This window comes from Elgaria multicarinata, chromosome 16 (genome assembly GCF_023053635.1).
Source record: "Elgaria multicarinata webbii isolate HBS135686 ecotype San Diego chromosome 16, rElgMul1.1.pri, whole genome shotgun sequence".
In the NCBI taxonomy this organism is placed as follows: Eukaryota; Metazoa; Chordata; class Lepidosauria; order Squamata; family Anguidae; genus Elgaria; species Elgaria multicarinata.
The window spans coordinates 26,717,992-26,738,965 of record NC_086186.1 but is presented as its reverse complement, the minus strand read 5'-3'; the positions used below and the strand labels follow the sequence as shown (position 1 = coordinate 26,738,965).

The following is a 20,974-nucleotide window of genomic DNA, read 5'->3' as shown; positions in this document are numbered from 1 at the left end:
TGGGGGTGGGTGGGTTTCTTACAGGGGGAAAAGGCCCCTCCCCAATCCAGGCCCTGATTTTCACAGGAGAAGCAGCTTTGTAAAAAAAGGCGTGAAGCAGAACGTGCAGCTCTGTAAAAAATGGCGAGGCGGTGGCTCACTCTGCACTGGAACATCAGGGGGGATGATGGACAACATGGAGGCATTTGGGCTTCAGTTTTTATACGTTACACATGGTAAAACATGAGGCTGGAACTTAAAACAAGCCGAATCAACCCAAAGGAGAAGTGTTGTTGCTGCTTGTTTTTGGCTGGGAATGAGAGTCTTTGTGCAGGGTTCCCAAAGTAGGGAAGCAAAATTCTCTTGTTGCAGGTTTAGTAGCATCCACTGAAGGTCGTCCTGAAAAGTAATAGATGAGAATAGTAGAGGCTACTGCAAGCAGAGGGAGAAACAGAGCAGCTCTTCTTGTAAGATCTGACCTCTCCTTGAAGTGGGACCAAGAGGAGCCAGGAATTACAAACGCAGGCTTCCTTTCATCCGAAATGGGCTGCTTTTCCCCCGACTACACAGAGTTGACCCTCCAGAAAGACTGCAGAGGGGACCTTATTGCGGAGCAAATTAGTAGTGCAATTGATATTGTCAGTAGCAAGTCATCACAGGGGCTTCTGTCTCACCCACGCACACACAAAAAACACAACCCACACCCACACATCAAATACAGGGGATCTGCCTTTTCACCACACTTTGTACCCAAGTCCCAAGCTTTCACATAATGAGCAAACACTGTTTGTTGGCCCAAACCCACACAATCCCAGAAGTTTTAGGTGCAGCAAAAAAAAAAAAAAAATCCATCTAGTTTAGCGTTGATAGCAGAGAGCTGTCGGGTGTCTTGGAGTCACTGAAGGAACGTTTGTGCTCCGATTGCCAGGACGCAGGTTGGCCTATCACCGAATTCTGTCATTCATTGCAGGCACCAAACCTGTAATGAAACCACCACCCAAAAAAACCATTCCCTAGTCTGAAAAGCCGAGGCCAGAAAGAACGCACCCTCCCTTTCTTCTGGTCTGATACCCAGGAACATAGTAGTTTGTGGTCAAATCCATCGTAAATCATTTCTATTTGGAAGAGGAGGGAAGGTGAGTTTTGTTGACACAAAAGCATTGTTCTCCAGTTCTCCTTAGCTGATGAGGGTCATGAAAAGTTCTCGAAAGGAGACTTCATTTCTGAGTGGCCGCCTCGTGCAACAGCCTCACCTGAGAAAAGAGGGGGGGGGCGGAGAGAGAGAAATATTAGCATCATTAGAAGACATGTGTCATACAAATTAAGATGATGTGGCACAGCTGGAGGAGGAGAGGAACATGTAGCTCCCCCAATGCTCGGTCCTGACTTTATAAACCCTGGTTTATTAAGGTTGCAATGAATGTTCGAAATGGGTAGCTACTTCTGAACAGGGAAAGCTATTCTGGGTGCCATGAAACCCAATAGCATTTCTCTGGGTGTTGGCTGTGTTTATTTATTTATTTATTAAATTTATATACCGTCCCATAGCCAAAGCTCTCTGGGCGGTTTACAAAAGTTGAAAACACTGAACATTAAAAAAAAGTATACAAAATTTAAAACCATCAAAAATTTAAATTTAAATTTAAAACCATCAAAAATTTAAATTTAAATTTAAAACCATCAAAAATTTAAAACCATCAAAAATTTAAAACCATCAAAAAAGTATAAAACAACAGTATCCATTTAAACAACAACAGTTCTGGGGTCCATTAAAAAACAAAAACAAACTTAGCGTATGTTGTTAAAATTCTGTTAAATACCTGGGAGAAGAGAAAAGTCTTGACCTGGCGCCGAAAAGGTAACAGTGTTATCGGAATGGGGAACTCTGGTTTAAAAAAATCAGGGCTGAAGTGCCAAAAACAGCTGTCAAGATTCCTTCTCTGGCCATTTTCAGACGGGGGGAAATCGCGTTTCCCTACCGTCGCTTTGCCTCCTGCTTCTGTCCCACAATAGGGATGAATAGCTTCCTCTTTCTTCACGTGGGGAAGAAAGAGGAAGCAAGCAACCACCACGTGACCTCTTCCGTGGGCAGTTTTATCACACTGCTTCTCTTGCACACAGCGGGAAATGGCACCAATTATTGTCAGAGCCAAGAAGAAATGGATTTTCCAGGTTGTATTTTATAGCGGGGAAAAACATCAGAAGAAGCTGGAGGCACGCAGGAGGCCTGCTGGGTTGTCAAAATGACCGGCAAAGATCTGTGAGTGGCCAGCCAATAAAATGCTCGTCTAAAGACATTCTATGTCCCGGACCCGTTGAGCAAATCTTTAAGGATCTCTTGCCTTCTTAGCAGTCCCACCTCCCTTTTTCCCCCTTCCCCTTCCAAGTAACGTGGGGTTTTAACCAGACACTTTAGGTTTAACACAACAGTTTACAGGTATATTAAAACAAGCAAATTTCAATTAAAGGTATTTAGTTAATAAAGCTGAGTGATACAAAAACCATTAAAATGAAATAAAAGTTGCAAAAATGCAAGTTCTTTGACCCTAAGCTACACCTAGACTTCTTCAGCCTGCTTCTTTCTGCTCCTTCCTCATGCTCTGTCTTTTCCTGTTCTCACCTGGCTGACACTCTCTCTTCCCTCAAAACAGAAAGTACTGTTTCAATCTTGAAGAAATGAAACTTAACTGGGAAATGAAACTTAACCAGAGAAATGAAACTCCTCCTCCCAGAGATTCCCCCATCCCAACAGAAACTTCTGGGCCTCTATGGTCTGGCCTTTTCACTTTGCCTCTGTAGGTCTCAAACTTTCACATCAGCACATGAGCAGGAGAAAAGAATGTGTGGTGTGACTCTTGTTTCAGACTTCGTAAGCCATGGTCCAAAAAGCACCAGTGTGGTGGAATGGGTGGTTGGGCTTGGATGTAGGAGACACAGGTTCAAACCTTTCTTCAGCCAGGAGTGAACCTGGGCAAGCATCCATTTCAGCCCAACCAACATCTCAAATGGAGCCATGTTCACCACTCTCTTGACAACGAGCCAAAACACTGTCATGACTCCTGACGTGAAGGACGCGAAACCAGAGCGGTGACTCAGCACAGAGAGTCAACTGGCAGCCTCTTGAGAGGGCCAGACAACCTGCAGTCTCTCTTCATCAGGAGAAGTCACCTCAACCAATCCTTCCTACTGCAAAGACCATCAACACAGCGTTCCCAGAGGCGGTGGAGTAGGAAGAGGTACTTTTATGAGAGCACCTCACACAACAAGCTTTAAATCTTGATTTTTTTTTCTTCCTGGATATGGTACCAGACCCATTGGACCACACCATTCTGAGAATTACAAATTCTGTATTTGTTTCTGGGTGTGTGTTTTTAATGGCACCAGGGATTCTGAGACTGTTGCCTCAGAAAGATCTTTTTGATAGCTTCCTTCCCTCAGGGCTGGAAAAACAAAAGCACAAAACAGTCCTGCCACGTCCTGTACCTTAAAGGATAAAGGGAGACAGCGAGTTGTCATCATTTCTAACCCCATACCCCCACCCACCCACCCGGCTTTTGGATGAGAACAAAAATCACGCCCTTCAAACAGGCAGCGGCTTGCCCAGCTGAGAGATCAATAGATTTAAAACGGCTTCGCACCCCAGCACAAGCCACCTAGCGTAGTGCGGGAATGGCCTCCAGGTCTCGCTTGAAAGAAATCCATTAGAGATGATCTCGAGACAGAGAGAGAGCAGACTTGTCAAATGAGTGCACACAAAGCGATGCTCCCTAACAGCGCACAAACGGCGCTTCTGCTTCGGAAATGGAAGGTTATTGATCTCAGAGGCGCTCTGTTATCTATATGGGAGGAGAGTTGTGGACCACAACTCCCATGATCCCTCACCACTGGCTCTGCTGGCTAGGGCCGGTGGGCGTTGTAGGCCAAAACATCTGGAGGGCTATCCCTGATCCAATCTTGAGACCCAGGGGCTGTCTATACGTGGGGAAAGCCCCACAGTGGCTGTGTATCTGCGCCGCTTCGGTTAGACAACGCAAGCGCAGGTTCACAGCCACCACGGGGCTTCCAGGAGATGATGCATTTTGAAAAAGTCAAGGATTCACGTTGACTTTTTCAAACGGAGTGACGTCAACACAGCACACGTCCAATGTAACACCACCCCAGGACCAATCCAGGGTCAACCCAGGGGTGGAGCCTGATGGAAGGCAACCAGCAATTGGTCGCCTTCCACCAGGAAGAGGGCGGGGGCAGCTCCAGAACCCAGATGGCCATCCAGAATCCCCGCGCTCCCTCCTCGGCGTCAGGATTATCCAACGTCACCCCAGGAGAGGAAGCGAGGGAGGCGGCACCAGCCCAGCGCCTTGGAGACAGCCCCCCCAGCTATGACATAAAGCATCCCGAAGCATCCAACTTTGGTTTTGAACCCCACTTGATCCACAGTGCCTAACCTACCACGCAGGAGTTGCTGAGGGACCGACCTCCCTTTGGGGAAATTGTTTTAAATTATTGTGCTTTTCATTGCCAGAGAAAATTGAAACTTTTCCACGGAGACCTTTTCTGGACCAGGCCTCGCTCGGAGTGGAGAGAGGGAGAGGCAGGAAACACACACAGAGATTTCTACTCACACGAAACCACAGAGCCGCAGTAAGCTAATAAGAATACCTTTATTGGGACCAAAGCCTCACTAAGTTGTGAGCAAGCTTTCAAGTTCTCCAGAACTCTTCTTTGGTCTGAATGTTAAACAAAAAAGGGGGAGGGGAAGGAAAAGTAGGGCATGACATTAAAGCCCCAAAGCCGGCACTTGGTAAGAAAGCACAGGAGAAGGGGCAGCTTCAGAGAGGTGGCACTAAACAGATTTCACAAGGGACATGTCCAGACCTAGGGAGAGGAGGGGGAGGATCTCGCAATATGGTGGTCACGAGATCCTCCCCCTCCGTCCACACGTGGTGCACGATGTCCTGGGAGGAAGAGGATGTCGCACCCGCCATTTTGGTGGTGTTTTTTTTTTTTAATTGAAAAGGAGTGCACGAGCGCTCCAGAGATACAGGTAGGGTTTTTGTTTTGTTTTTTAAAGATCCTGCTCCCCCCCCCCCATTAGGCATGGACCACCTGAGGAGCTCCGTGCCCCGTTACCGGCTCCTCCCATTTGCTCGCGAGGAGCCAGGACGAAAACGGGACGATCCCGAGACTGCGGGAAATGTGGTGATTAAAGATGTGCCGGTTATCCTGGGGCAAGGGAGGGACACACAGGGATGATCCACAAAAAAAGTCCGGCCCCTCCACCCCACCCAGATGCCTTCACCATTCCCAATCTCATTACCTATATTTTATATCAAACACTGTGGAATCTTCCTCGTCATCCTCATCTTCGTTTAAGGGGGCCATTTCCACCCGCTCCGCCGGGGTCGTGATGATGTCATACTTGCGGGTCTTTTTCGTCTTCCTGCCAGACCTAAAACGGCAGGGGGAGAAAAACGGCACGTTTTGATATATTGCTCGTGCCAGAGACACCCAAAAATCCGTGGAAGCCATTTGTATGGCTGGGAAGGAAAGGACTGAACGGCCCCTGCCCCACCATCGCTCCAGGCTTGTGGTCTCGCACCACGGAAGCCTTTCTTTCTCATGACATGCTTGCAGTACTGGGAACAAAGCCCTATGAGGAGAGATTGAAGGAACTGGGCGTGTTTAGCCTTGAGAAGAGAAGACGGGGGGGAGACACGATAGCATTCTTCAAATACTTGAAAGGTTGTCACACAGAGGAGGGCCAGGATCTCTTCTCCATCATCCCAGAGTGCAGGACACGGAATAACGGGCTCAAGTGACAGGAAGCCAGATTCCAGCTGGACGTCAGGAAAAGCTTCCTGACTGCTAGAGCAGTACGACAATGGAACCCATGACCTAGGGAGGTGGTGGGTTCTCCCACAGTGGAGGCCTTCAAGAGGCAGCTGGACAGCCCTCTGTCAGGGATGCTTTAAGGTGGATTCCTGCATGGAGCAGGGGTTGGACTCGGTGGCCTTATAGGCCCCCTTCCAATTCTATGATTCTACTCTTGCAACAAAGTTGTATGGCCCAGGCTGCAGTTCAGAAGTTACTGGCTTAATCGGCCGATTAATTAACCTGAGCTTAAAGCAGTTAGGCATCTGGGGACGAGGTGCAATTTCAGACACATCATCATGGTCGTGAGACATTAAAGTGGTGTGACAGTGTCGCTGGTGTACACAACATGCATTTCTTTTGTCCCACTGTCATTTCTGATCAGACAGTGGTGGTGAAGTGAGGTTTGGTTATTAGGTGTGCACTTGTGTATGCACACACACACTTTAAACACTGAGCCAGCTTCAAGAGGCAATGGCAAATTGAAACAAGGCTGTCTCAAAGGGGATGTGCATCACACTTAATGGTTTTTCAAAGCCATCATGGTGCATTAACTGGAATAAGTAATAAAAAAGAAAACTAAAGATTGATTGCTGTCTAACTTAAGAAGAGCCATGCTGTACCAGACCAAAGGTCCATCTAGTCCAGAATTCTGTTCACACAGTGGGCAACCAGATGCTCACAGAAAACCCACAAGCAGGACATGAGTGCAACAGCACCCTCCCACCCATGTTCCCCAGCAACTTTCTCTGGCAGCACATAGCCATCAGAACTAGTAGCCACTGATAGCCTTCTGATCTGTGAATTCGTCCAATCCCCCTTTAAAGCCATCCAAAATGGTAGCTTTCACTACATCTTGTGGAAGTGAGTTCCATAGTTTAACTATGTGAAGAAAGTAATCTAAACAAAATGTGGAAGCTATCATTTGTTCAAATTGTTACCTCCAAAAGGCATCATTCCCATAGTTTCTGAATTGTGCATCTTATAATCATAGGGTTGGAAGTATTTTGGGATCACAATCTAACACCCTGCTCATTGCAAGACGCAACCACGGCATCCCGCAACTTGGCCATTCAGCTTCTGTCTTTGGACTTTTCTACATGAGTCTTTAAACTACCAACCGAGGCTTCTGCTTCCAGATTCTTCGTGGGATTAAGATCAGCTCCTTTACACATGTTTCCCCCCATCCCAGGTATTTTCTTTCTCTGCCTTTCTATACGTTCCATTACACAACCACTAGGTGGTGCTGTGGTGTAACAATTGCACAAATCCACCAGGGTTTCATGCTGCCATTCAAGGAAATACCAAACTTTCCTCGATAGAAACCCCCCATTTATTAATTAATTAATTTATTATTATTTATTAATTACATTTCTATACCGCCCAATAGCCGGAGCTCTCTGGGCGGTTCACAAAAATTATGACGGTTGAAAAGTATAAGAGAGGATGATGATGTCATGTAAAGTATTTGCAAACTACCAGGAGTGAGGAATCGCAAGCACACAATAAATGCCTTGTGTAGAAAAGCTCCAAGCCTTCTCCATCATACCTATCCTCTGACAACATCAATTTAAGTGCTACTCATGGTGCATACAAGATCAACTTCACAGCACTTCTCTTGATAGGAAGTTCTTGCATTTTCAGCAGTATAATCCAATTACTGCAATTCAGTATTGAGACTTCGGATTGTTCTGAGAAGAATATTTGTGCATGAATAGCCAAATAAATGTGGCTATTCATATTCATAATGGGTACCATCACACTGCACCCAACCCTGGAGATATATACCCTTGCCTGAATTATCTAAACCTGTCATGTTAACATCACTTAAGGAATGTAATTGCCAGTGTTTAACCAGCAGCCTATGTTATCTGATGATTTATCTGTTCAGTAGGACCGTGAGCAATGTAATGAGCTATTAAAAACCGTTACAGGTTTACAAGCCATTTAGGATGTGCCCACAACACCACACTATTTATTCCAGATTAACTAGTCCAGAAAATAAACTAGCCTCTAGCTCTTGTCTCACCATCATTAACACTGATTAGAATTACTCCTCCATGCCTTGGATATAGATTCATGTAACACAGATTTGGTTTTATTTTTACGTATAGCAGATGTCTTTGTAACAAGAGCTTAGAGTACGCTGCAGGCAATTCTATATATTTTAAAGGGGAAGTCCTTCATCCAGACGTGTGTGTGCGCGCGCGCACGCACACACACACACACACACACTTCAAAGCATAAAGAGGAGGTGAGGTTTTAAAACAATCCTTCAATGCATCTTTATAGAGGTTTTTCCTATTGATTCATGTGCCCTTGATTATCTGCTACCCTTGCACCTAGGATGTGCAGCTAGGAGTTTCTAATATTTACCCAGATTGGCCTGGTTTGTTCTTGCAAAGCCCTGCAAGTTTTCCAAGGATGTCAAGCTGTTGGGTTGCCAACTTATCGAACAGCTCCTGTGGTTCTGCCTTTTACAGCAATCCCAAATACAAACCAACCCAGGTGGTGAACACGTTCCTCTCCATCTGCACATCAGCATGCAGTTCAAGGCCCAAGAGCACGCCAGCCTACCGCAACTAAGGCTAAGAACTTCTCCACATTTAACAACTATCCCCGCAACCTTACCAGGGCTTTGTCTCTGCAGGTTTAACAAGTGGCACAATACACACACTTCCCCTTTCGTTTTTGCCCATTCTTTCCCATACGTTTCCATTTTACCGCCAGCAGATGGCGATGCTTTATAGCATGATTTCGATTTATTGCCACATTCTCGGGGGGGGGGGGGTTATAAAATGGCGGATTCCCAACTGAAAATGGCAGGAGAGGCATCGGAGATTGGCGACGTCATGGAAAGGACCTGCAAATTTCCATGAATGACCAATCAAGGGCATGCAACAAATTGCTCACGTGGAGAAGCTCTAAGTACCTGTAACCAAAAGTACCTGTAACATTCCTTCCTTATTTAGCCTTACCTCCATTTCCCTCCCCTTTCTCCTCAGATTTCCCTGCACTGAATTTTAGACTGGAAGCTCCTTGGGGCAGAGACCTGCAAAACCTGTACAGCACCATGTACACTGATGGTGCTATATAAATAAATAATAATAAAACAAAGCTGCACCAGAGAGCCGGGAAGCAGAGCAACTTCTGGGACAGGTTGCCTGGCAAGAGCTTCAAAGCCATCTTCCCCTTTGCTATTTTCCTGGAAGGAGTGTTTGTGTGCGAGAGAGCTTAATCTCGGAACACAGTAAGAAGCCAGTTGGGAGGGACGTGGGAGAGAGGCACGATTCCTGTGCCACTCTCAGCCTTTTCCTTCACCCGCAGCAGTTTTGCCAACGCACTCAGTCACATGAAGATCAGGTTCTCCCTGTCGCTCCATCATGTGATGGCAAAAATCACTAGTCTAAACCTGCAAGCTGTTTGGGCTGATCATGAGCCTTTAATCTATTTTTAGTCAAACAGCCCCAAGGATTAAAAGCGCCACTCTTGACCCGCTAAGTAAAAGGTCCCCAGACGCGCTCCTCCCTGTGGCTTGCCTGCAGCATCTCCACTTTATGAAAGGAGGTTTGATGAAGGAGGAACCCAGTCCTTGCTACTCCAGGAGACTACAGCACTAGGGCAGGGGGTGAAGAGATGCTAGGCTCTACTGGAAATAAATTAGCTCCTACTTCAGAGACGATCACATTAAATCGTGCCGTGTTATTATTTTTAAACGGGGCAAAACAGCAGGAAAGGTTTTGATGAACTGGATGAGCTTTCCTCAACCTTCCAGATACACTAGATTGCAACTCCAATGGCCATGCTGGCTGGGAATGATGGGAGTTGTAGTCCAACACCTCTGGAGGACACCAGGTTGGAGAAGGCGGAGGTAGATGGTGTAAGCGGCAAATGAGATCCAGTAGAAGCATGCTGAGGGCTAAGGTATTGGGATGGAGTGGAGGGTAAGGAGACGTTGAAATGGCATTTTAAGGTTTTGTAAGCTGATCTCAGGACCTGATGGCCAAAAAGCAGTGGGATATAAATTTAGAAATAAATACAGGTTGCATCTTTCTGCATGATGCCTAATAAACATAGGGAATTCAAAACCACCAGAGATGGGCACAGGCTATTTTAAATGCTGCATTGTTCAAACAAACTGGATTAATCAAGGAATGACCTTCCAAGCAATTGCAAGATTGCCCCTGATTAGCCTGGCACCATGTTAGAAAAGATGGCATAGTGCTACCATTACTGGCTTCTCAGGAAGGAAAAATGATAATTAGCGTGCCTCACCACATAATTCTGACCAGGGTATAACTTCAGCCTGCAGCCTTACAGACTTCCTTGGGAGTAAACCCTACTGAAATCAGAAGGGCTTTAATTCCAGGAAGCATGATCCAAAAAGCACAGGCTTTTTCAATGTATATTATTTTTATAATTATTATTATTATTATTAATAATAATAATAATAATAATAATAATAATAATAATAATAATAATAATATCCCACCTTTTTCCCAATACTGGACTCAAGGCAGTTTACAAGATTAAAACATATACAATTAAAACATATAAATATAAATTTACAAAAGATAAAATAGAATTAAACCCCTGTCATATTAAAAACATTTTTTAAAAATTAAAAAACCAAATAACAATTAAAAATCCAATACAAGAACACAGGTCCAGAGTATTCCCAAAGACGTGGCGGAACAAAGACGTTTTTGCCTGCCTCCAAATGTGTAACAAGGAGGGAGTTCCAGAGTTTTGGAGCAGCCACTGAGAAGGCAGTGATTTTACGCACATGCTAACTTCAGCAAATTTAACCAACCAAAAAAACTAATCTAATTCATCAACTCAGATATCTTTACATGGGTCAGAGCCTCCACCTCCAAAAAGAACATAAGATATAAACAGAAGATTGGAGAAATTCGTGGACAGATCTATCAATGGCTATTTACCATGAAAACCCCCTTTGTTATCTTCATAATATCTGCACTACAGATGTTAAGCTCCTGGGGACCAGCCTTGGAGAGCTCCTGATGTACTGATGTGCTCCAGAGTACTCATGGGTTCTGACTGAAACCCGGAGCGGATTCACTGCCCCACTGACTTCGGAGCCACCAGCCACTACTGCCTCATCCTCGTGCCTCAGTTCACAAGAGAAAACCACCTTGCAGCAGTAGTTTCTATTTCACCGCTAGCCCGTACGTATGTGGTCAGCTGGAAAAATCCTTACCTACTGCAAGGCTGGGAAAAGACTCCTGCCTTGGAAACCCTGGGTGAACCACTGCCAGTCAGTAGAGATCAGCTTTCCCCAATCTGATGCCCTCCAGGTGTGTTGGATTACAAGTCCCATTGTCCCCAGCTAGCTGGGGAGGGCGGGAATTGTAGTCCCATACTTCTGGAAGGCACCGTGTTGGGGAAGGATGGTGTAAATAATGTTTAGATAAAAGGTACTAAACCTCAGGCCCATGGGCCAAATTGGGCCTGCGGGCCAGATCCGGCCCTCCGTGATTCCCCAGATGGGCCCACCCCTTCCTTGGGCCCATTTCTCCTCCCCATCACTGACTGTTTGGTGCAGTTTCCCCCCCTTTGAAAAGAATGTTAATGCCTCTCCTGATAACTGGCAGTGGGAGCTTTAAGCTACAATACGCTGGCAATTCTTGGATTCTGGCTCCTCGTCTCTCTTGCAAGCACCAAGAGCTTCTCTTAATTTGAATTCGGCTCTCGGACAGAAAGAAGTTCGACACCCCAGGCTTGCTTGAGCCAATGGCGTGGCCGGGTTTAAGGCGCTTTGCTATGCGTGTTTTCCAGTCCTCAGCCTCTCTGCCGTGACTTCTCACAACCGCTGAACAGCAGCAAGCTGAAAACCTGCAAAACGCTGGGACTAAACAGAACGGCAGCATTCGGATGCCAGGTCCTCCGGCGCACTTCCTCGTGGCTTTCACGCCAGCACACCTGTGCGTCTCTGTCCTCTTGGACAAGATGCCGGAAGGATGACTCATGCCAGAAAGATTAGTCACCAGGAACAGAGTAAGCAGAGCAAACCAGGGTGTTGTGTTCCATATACCAGGCACTTCAAGAGCTGCTGTGGATGGAACAGTAACTCCCCACTCCATCTGCTGCCCCCAAGTACTAAAGTTGAGCTCAGCTATTGTTTTCCTTCACCAAAGGATCCCTGTAAGGGGAGGCGGGGCAGGGGATCCATGACTGATTTCCAGAAATTTTTGCAAGCAGGATATATTCGGTCACAGATGTTTCCTGAAGGCAACACATTAAAAATCCGGAAGAACGACCAAGTCTGATGTGGCTTTTTCCACACGTTGCCGCCTTAGGCATTGAGGACGAGCCATAGCTAAGCAACGGAGCGCTCGCTTTGCGTGCCAAATGCCCCAGGCCCCATCCCTGGTTAAAAGGTGCGAGGAAAAACCTTCCTTTGCCCAAGATCTCAAAGAGAGACTTCCAATAGCGGTTTACACCAGCAAATAGTCCACCCTGGTATAAACCGGCTCCCTAGATTCCTGATCCTTCCCAAGCGGGAGGAAAAAGTGGCATCAGCAGATACTGCCAAGGTAAGTCTGACATGAACAGGCTACGTTGGGCAGCAGTCAGCCTTGGAGATCCAGGATGCCGTTATAGCGCATCTTCCACAACCTTGGCCACGCTGGCTGGGAATGATGGGAGTTGCAGTCTAAGGACATCAGTTTTGGGGAGGCTGATTTAGAGAGGACATTAGCCACGTGCCTGCCAAATATTGGGATCGCCTGAATGCTGCAGTACGGCCTAGTTTGCCACTGCAACCTGGAGAATTTCAAACATGCGAACAGGGGAAATGACCGAGGGCAAGGATTGGTGCGACGGCTGCTGATGTCACAGCAGTCCTCAATTCAGTCCTAGCAGAGCCCTTTCCTGCCTGTTGATCCCAGTGGAAAAGGTCCCAGGTTTCCCACTCTCAGTTCTCGTCCAGCCTTCCCCTGATGTGTTGGACTGCATCTCCCATTATCCCCATCCCTTGTGGGCAACAGTGCTGCTGGCTGGAGAGATGATGGAAGCTGTAGTCCAACCCATCTGGAGGGTACCCGGGTGAGGAAGGCTGTATGAGGGTAGGAAGCCTCTTAAGACATGATGCGCTATTGATCGTTGGCTTGCAGGCAAGCTGTTCACTCCAAGCCTCATTAATTTCTAGGAACATAGGAAGCTGCCCTATACAGACCCTTGGTCCAGATAGGCCAGTATTGCAGACACTGACTGGCAACCATGGCTCTCTAGGGTTTCAGGCAGGAGTTTCCCCAGCCCGACCTGTACAGGCCATTGATCAAACCTGCCCGCTGAGCTGGGGGCCTTCCTTTCAACGACAGGAGTACGTTCATATAGCCCCATGTAGAGAGGGATCATTTCATATCCCCCTAATATGGGGATAATCTAAACAGCCCTACCTGGTCAGGTTGTTGGAAGGCTCACCAAGCTGGTGCACATTTTGAGGTCCTCCGAATCTGCTAGGTGAATCTGTTCCTGTGGTCCTCATCCCTTTAACCACTGCCCCTATTCGGAGAACATTCCCGCCTCTCGCCCAGCATGAGGTTGCCAACTAATTCGGGCTGGGGGGTAGTGGGGCCTGGCACCTGCGGCTCCAAGAATAGGCTGACCATATGGAAAGGAGGACAGGGCTCCTGTATCATTAGCAGTTGCATAGAAAAGGGAATTTCAGCAGGTGTCATTTGTATGCATGCAGCACCAGGTGAAATCCCCTCTTCATCACCGCAGTTAAAGCCGCAGGAGCTATACTAGAGTGACCAGATTTAAAAGAGGGCAGGGCTCCTGCAGCTTTAACTGTGGCGATGAAGGGGGACTTTCACCAGGTGCTGCATGCATACCAACGGCACCTGCTGAAATTCCCTTTTCCATGCAACTGTTACCGATGCAGGAGCCCTGCCCTCCTTTCCATACGGTCCGCCTATCCAAGCGCCAGCCGGGGGGCCTCCGAACCCAGCAGGTGCAGCGGAGGCCTGGAGGCCAACAACCGCCACTTTGCATCTTTCAGGACCCGGAGCCAAGGGCCGGCCGAGACGTTGGCAACCCTCCTCCCCGCCGCGCCCCCCCCCATCCCACCCCACCCGCAAGCCCGGCGCACCTGAGGACGCGGAAGAGGAGGCAAGCGATGAGGCCGACGCTGGCCGCGCAAGCCCCGACGACGGCGGCCTTGAGCGCGGGTAAGTCCCGCAGCAGCGCAGAGACCGGGTTCAGCTGCGCGGGCCCGCTGGAGTTGCCGGGCGGCGCCGGGGAGGCGGCGGGCGGCTCTGGGTGGCTGCTGTTGGAGGCGCGGGGGGCGGCGGCGGCGAGGGCGAGGGCGGCGGAGGCGGGCGGGAGCCACAGCGCCAGCAGCAGCAGCAGCAGCAGCCCGGGGAGCGCGGCGGCGGCGGCGGCGGAGCGCATCGTCCCTGGCGGCAGACGAGAGGGCCGGCGAGGAGGAGCCGTCGCCGCTTCTTCTCCTCCTCCTCCTGGCCCGCCCGTCTCGCCTTCTGCTCCCGGAGCCGGATCAGGGCGCGCGGAGGAGGAGGAGGAGGAGCTCGAGCCGCGGCGAGCAAGCGCAGCTGGGCGCGCAGCCAGCCGGGGCTTAATGCGTGCCGGCCCCCCGCGAAGGCGGCGGCGGCAGGAGGAGGAGGAGGAGGAGGAGGAGGAGGAGGAGGAGTAACAGAAACAATAAAAAGAAACAATAAACAGGAAACAATAAACAGGACAGGAAACAACAACAACAATAATAATAATTATAATAATAATACCACTCCACCCCCTACCTCCGTGGACTTCAACTGGTCCTGACCAGACACCCATCCCTAACTCTCAATCTGCAACATGGGAGACCCACTTTCACAATTTCCACCATAGAATCATAGAATCATAGAATAGCAGAGTTGGAAGGGGCCTACAAGGCCATCAAGTCCAACCCCCTGCTCCATGCAGGAATCCACAGGTTGGTTCCTGCAGGGGCAGAAAATAACGGAGGAGGTAACGGCGCCCCTGCGCGCGTACAGAGTGGCGGAGTTCGGACGACGCGCTAATCAACGGGGGGGGGGCGTGTGTGTGTGTAATAGGAGCAGAACAGGAAACAATAAACAGAAACAGTAAACAATAAACAATAAAAAGAAACAATAAACAGAAACAATAAACAGAACAGGAAACAATAATAATAATAATAATAATAATAATACCACTCCACCCCCTACCTCAGTGGACTTCAACTGGTCCTGACCAGACACCCATCCCTAACTCTCAATCTGCAACATGGGAGACCCACTTTCACAATTTCCACCATAGAATCATAGAATAGCAGAGTTGGAAGGGGCCTACAAGGACATCTAGTCCAACCCCCTGCTCCATGCAGGAATCCACAGGTTGGTTCCTGCAGGGGCAGAAAATAACGGAGGAGGTAACGGCGCCCCTGCGCGCGTACAGAGTGGCGGAGTTCGGACGACGCGCTAATCAACTGGGGAGGGGGCGCGCGTGGGTGTGGGTGTAATAGGAGCAGAACAGGACACAACCCGATTTAGCGCGTCGTCCGAACTCGGCCGGCGTGTTCTGGTCTTACTACAGCGTAAAGCGGGAAGAGGCAATTCTCCTTTCGGCGCCGACTTTGGAGAGATTTAAACATGGGGTTGGACAGGGTTATCTCTTCCGTGCCAGGCCAAGACTTTTTTCTCTCTCTCTTTTTCCCAGGCATTGAGCAGCATGTGATCGGTTTTAATCGATCCTGGATTGTGTTTTAGGTTCTGCTGATAGCTCAAAGTTGTTTTTAGATGTGTGTTGCCTTTGTGTAGACTGCCTGTCGGGTGTTTTTAGGGTTTTAAACGTGGTGTGTCGTTTTTCATGTTTTAATCTTTTGTAAACTGCGCAGAGAGCTTTGGGGCAGTTTAGTGTGTGATGATGATGATGATGATGATAAAGATAAAGAACTCCATCACACCTACTCCCCCACACACCCCTCCATTTCCTTAGCGATTGAGCACTTTCACGTTTGTGCATTGTTGCACTATTACAGCTTATGTATCTTTTCATCTGTATCACTACTATGCCAGTGAAATCTCCCACCCCACCCACTAAGTTCTCTTTCCCCCTATATTATGTCTTTATTTCTGGGCAAATAAAATAGTACAGCAGCCTGAAACTGGGCAATTACTGCACCCAATAGGAGTTTCTAATGTCTCCAAAATTATCTAACAGTTTTTCAGGCATCAATGCTGTGTGTGTGTGTTTCTTAATTTAACATATTTGGAAGAGGCTGAGTGGGGTGACTTTGATATTAACATCTGTGGCTAACCAATTGCTAACCAAAATGCTTACATCTGCATAATTTTTTTAAGATAAAGAGATGAAACTTGGCAGGTTGATAGCTCTTAAGGAGAGCTTTAACCATGCCAAGTTTGAAACAGATCCATTCATGCCTTGATTTTTAGGATTTTTTTTAAATCCCCCCCCCAAAAAAAAAACTATTCTCCTGATACTCCACCAATACAAAATTCCACCTGTTTGCATTTGTGGAGGATCTGTTTTCCTTTACTTTGATAATGCAAAGCTGTGCATCTCCAGTTCATAAAAATAGAGATCTGCTTGACCCCTCCACATCAGCAAAGTAAAGAATAAAACCTCCCTCCATAAACGCGAAGGGGTGGATTAACAGAGAATCAGAGAGCTATGTGTGTTTCTGGGGAGGAGGAATGTTTTGAGAATTAAAAAAAAAATAGTAAAAAAAAAATCAACTGATGAAGGGATCAGCTTTAAACGTGGCACACACAAAGCCCTTCTTAAGAGCTATCATGCTGCCAAGTTTCATCACTTTATCCTTAAAAATGAGGGATCTATAAGCATTTTGGAGTAGCAAAAGTCTGTTCAACCAACTCCGCACAAGCCGGTTCATTGGCCAGAGCATGCTGGGGAAGGAGAACTGTCCCGCCCTCCTCTTTCGTCAGCAAGCACTCCCACCCAACAAAGGACATGGCATGAGAACAGCAATACACAGGGGCAGAAGAGCGCTTTAATCCCACTTACAGCAAATTAGCTGGACTTCCCCCGTTCTAGGAAAACACAAAAAATGGAGAAGAGGCAGGGTTACTGCTGGACAGGCACGGTATCCCGCAAACCAGCCATGACGAAAGTATGATAAAATGCTGGTGTGATGGAGCCCAATAATACATTTCAATGTCTGCCAGTCCTAATGGCTATGTGCCTCCTCTAGGATCAGAGGCACAATGCCTATGGACACCATTTGCTGGGGAACATGGGCAGGAGGGTGCTGTTGCACTCATGTCCTGCTTATGGGTCCCTGGTCGACAGCTGGTGGGCCACTGTGAACAGAGTGCTGGACTAGATGGACCCTTGGTCTGATCCAGCACGGCTCTTCTTATATTCCAGCCACCTTACACAAATGTTCCGAAAGCTTTGTGGTCCTCCAGTTGGGGTGGTGGAAAGGCAGCGGCAAGAAGGAACGCTCTTCTAAGCAGCCTCCCCTTTGCAGGATGGGCTATTTGTAAACAGTGATCACAAGGCCCTTCGGAAATCCTGCCCGCTGTTAGCTTCCTTCTCTGATTTCTCTTTGTTTGGAGTCTCAGTCTAGACTTTGCAAAGGAAAAGCCTGTTGCATGGCAACAATGTGAAGTTTGAGGGTCCTCCATCCGGGTCTGCTCACATTTGAGGCTTAACTCTTCCCACCAGCACTAGCGCTCAGTCTCCGGAGCTGTGAGCAGCAAAGCTTGTGTTCAGCAGCTGGTGTCCTTAATGCATAATCATTAGGGCTGTCAGTTGCTTCACAACGTCTTAGTTAATTGGCTCTAACAAGGCTGCAGTTGTGGCCCTATGTTATTCCGCCATTGTAGGGGAAAATAAAACCCAATGCTTTCTTCACCAGAGGATTGCCAGTCTAGTTTGGGAGAGGGTGCAGCGGGAGTAAAACTGCTGCTGTTATTGCAAATCCTCTAATAGCAAACTCAGGTGGTGAGTGCTGATGAAATATAGCAGGTATCAGCATGTTCAGGAGAATCCTGAGATTTGCAGAAGTATTTTTTTAAAAAAAAATCTAGAAAAAAACATCCTGACGTGCTGCTGTGTTAGTCTGTTGCAGCAAAAATAACAATAGAGAACACCCCCCAAATTTGTATTTATTTATTTATTATTGCATTTATATCCTGCCTTTTTTCCTCCATGAAACCCAAAGTGGCGTACATAATTCTCCTCCTCTCCATTTTATCCTCACAACCACCACCCTGTGAGGTAGGCTGGGCTGAGAGTCTGTGACTGGCTCAAAATCACCCAGTGGGTTCTATGGGTCCCTGGTCGACAGCTGTGGGCCACTGGATCTCCCAACCCAACACTCTAGCCACTATTATAAAAAGTGGTGTTTAAAACCAAAGTTAATCCAATCTATGGATGCTTCAGTTACACTTTGGAAGTTATGAGATAGGAGGGAATGTTAAGTCCCCCATTTTTTTCTGATGCATCCTCAAGTGGACGGACACAGATAAGGTTCACAGGAGCCAACGCTTGGTCCAAATCGAATCACTGAGGTAATTAAAATCGTTTTGTATTTGAGGCTAGAACGCTATAAAAGAAATTCTCCCACTGATGAAGACCCTGTGGGCCGAAACGCGTTTGGGATAGCTGTATGTTTTATGTTTGTGGACCATTTAGTTTGTATTTCAATTTTATGTATTTGTTTTAATATTAAATATTTCTATTACCAAGTGTTTATTAATACTTTTTATGGATTTTATTTTAGCACGTATAGCTGCATTTGAACCTTGAACATTGTATCATACCAATTTTCTTAAACTCCAACGCTCTGGCCACTACACCACACTGGCTTTAGAAAAATACTAAGGGGATAGAAGATGTTACTGCCAAAAAACCCAAAAACTGTCCTATGAGGACTGAGAATGTTCAGGCCCTCATCTATATGACCATAGGATTGCTCCTCATTATTTTTTAACCTGATTTTTTGCAGATTCGATTATGTTCACAGAGAGTCACACTGCAGCATTGTCAATGCACACCTCTGTGCAATCATTGGAGAGTGGACTGGTCTACCTCCATGATCTTTTCTTACCCCTTTTTATTTCTGTTGAATCTCTCTTTGAGAAAAGGGGAATATGGGAAGTCATGCAGCAGGTGGACTGGTCTACCTCCATGATCTTTTCTTACCCCTTTTTATTTCTGTTGAATCTCTCTTCGAGAAAAGGGGAATATGGGAAGTCATGCAGCAGGTGGACTGGTCTACCTCCATGATCTTTTCTTACCCCTTTTTATTTCTGTTGAATCTCTCTTCGAGAAAAGGGGAATATGGGAAATCATGCAGCATGTGGACTGGTCTACCTCCATGATCTTTTCTTACCCCCTTTTATTTCTGTTGAATCTCTCTTTGAGAAAAGGGGAATATGGGAAGTCATGCAGCAGGTGGACTGGTCTACCTCCATGATCTTTTCTTACCCCCTTTTATTTCTGTTGAATCTCTCTTCGAGAAAAGGGGGATATGGGAAGTCATGCAGCAGGTGGACTGGTCTACCTCCATGATCTTTTCTTACCCCCTTTTATTTCTGTTGAATCTCTTTTCGAGAAAAGGGGGATATGGGAAGTCATGCAGCAGGTGGACTGGTCTTCCTCCATGTTCACATACGGAGATTGGATCGGTGATTGCTTTACTTGGATTCCTACATTCATTTATATTAAAGAAGTAAGGAAGAGAAAATTGTGACGTCAAAGCTCTGCCCATGGTTTTGGGGAAGGCAGGAAATCGGCAAGCCAATCACTTTGTCCTGCTCTGAAAGCTCCGCCCGCACTTCAAAATCTGATTTTACTCCCCCAACGACACGTTACTATTGTGTGATTTAAACTCGAAGGTATAGCAAAAATCGTGATAAATCGCATCTCTGAATATGTGCATTTTCGGGCTTAAAGCCTGGCGCTGCAGCAAATGGACAGCTGCATGTGTCCGAGAACGTGAAAATGCGCAGTTAAGGCAGTGTAAAGTTGCCATATAGACAAGCCCCAGGAGTCATCAAATGTTGAGTATCACGTAGAAAAGAAAACAGGCAGCTGTTAGGGTGGTGGAATAGTGCAGGAGGCCTCAAACGTTTTAGGTCAGTGGCACATTTAGAATGTTGAGAAAGTGCCATACGCGCTCTCACAAAATGGCCGACATGGTGGAGTTGGCCATTCACTCAAAGGCTGCCATGATGGGTGTGGCCACAAAACAGTCATTTCCTATTAAGCAAATTGATGGGGGTAAAAAAAAAGAAAAAAGTAACTTAGTCAAGAACATGTACAAGGCTGCAGTGGAGTCTGATCTCCAAAACACAAAACCACTCCTTTGAACCCACAGTTTTCTGTGCAAACAGACGAAGCACAGAAACAAATCGCTTGGCCAAGAATGCTTCCTGGGGCCCAGAGACGTTTTTGAAAATAAAGTTGGTGCTGGAGATGGCAGGAATAGAGAATTCTAGAAAAGGGGATGACTGGCAGCCTGAACAAGAGCATTCTTATTAGGAGGTGAGGAGGTACTGCAACATTTTGTTGCAGGGTGTGTGTGGAGAGAGAGAGAAAAAAAGATGTCATCGGTAGGAAAATTATAAAACAATTTTATTTGTCAAGACACTGAAAAAGTGACCCTCTGGTTACAATATAACAATCCACCTTGAAAAGTTCGGGGTGGGGGAGAGAGCAGGCTAATACACACACACACACACACTTTGTTGTATTCCAGAACGGCACAATCAAAAGGCTACGGAATCTGGTTTGCCTTCCGCTGCCTGGCCAGCCTGAGTCAGAGGTCACCTGAACAAAATTGATAAATTGTGCATGTCGTTCTTTTTAAGGGTTGGTTGGAACACTGACTCCCCAGACCAGTTCTCCTGCTTTTCAGCCCAACGGCTCCTGCTTAAAACTTCAACAAAATATGCCAAGTACACCTGTGATTCTCAAGCTCTAGCCAATCTCCCCCCTGGCCTGCAACTGACACAGACAGGAGGCTCACATTAACCATGCCTTTGTATTCCTTTATCTGGACCTGGCCACTCTTGCAATGCAGTTGGGAGACTTCCAACCTTCCTGCTCCCTGCAATGTCTGTACTTGATCTCCCATCTTTGTTCTGGTCAG

General features: G+C 47.0%; 1 protein-coding gene across 1 annotated transcript in view; it reads right to left on the bottom strand.

Annotated features, from left to right (window-relative positions):
• Positions 1 to 238: 238 nt before the first annotated feature.
• The window catches only part of FAM174B (family with sequence similarity 174 member B), a 42,982-nt gene continuing 22,246 nt past the window's right edge, over positions 239 to 20,974 (bottom strand). Inside the window, exons 2-5 of the mRNA XM_063142659.1 lie at positions 13,967 to 14,143; positions 5,297 to 5,428; positions 4,639 to 4,706; positions 239 to 1,232 (exon numbers count right to left, since the gene is read on the bottom strand). Of these exons, the coding sequence (XP_062998729.1) occupies positions 4,661 to 4,706; positions 5,297 to 5,428; positions 13,967 to 14,143 (355 nt within the window). The 3' untranslated portion in view covers positions 239 to 1,232; positions 4,639 to 4,660. The remainder of the gene's footprint in view (positions 1,233 to 4,638; positions 4,707 to 5,296; positions 5,429 to 13,966; positions 14,144 to 20,974) is intronic.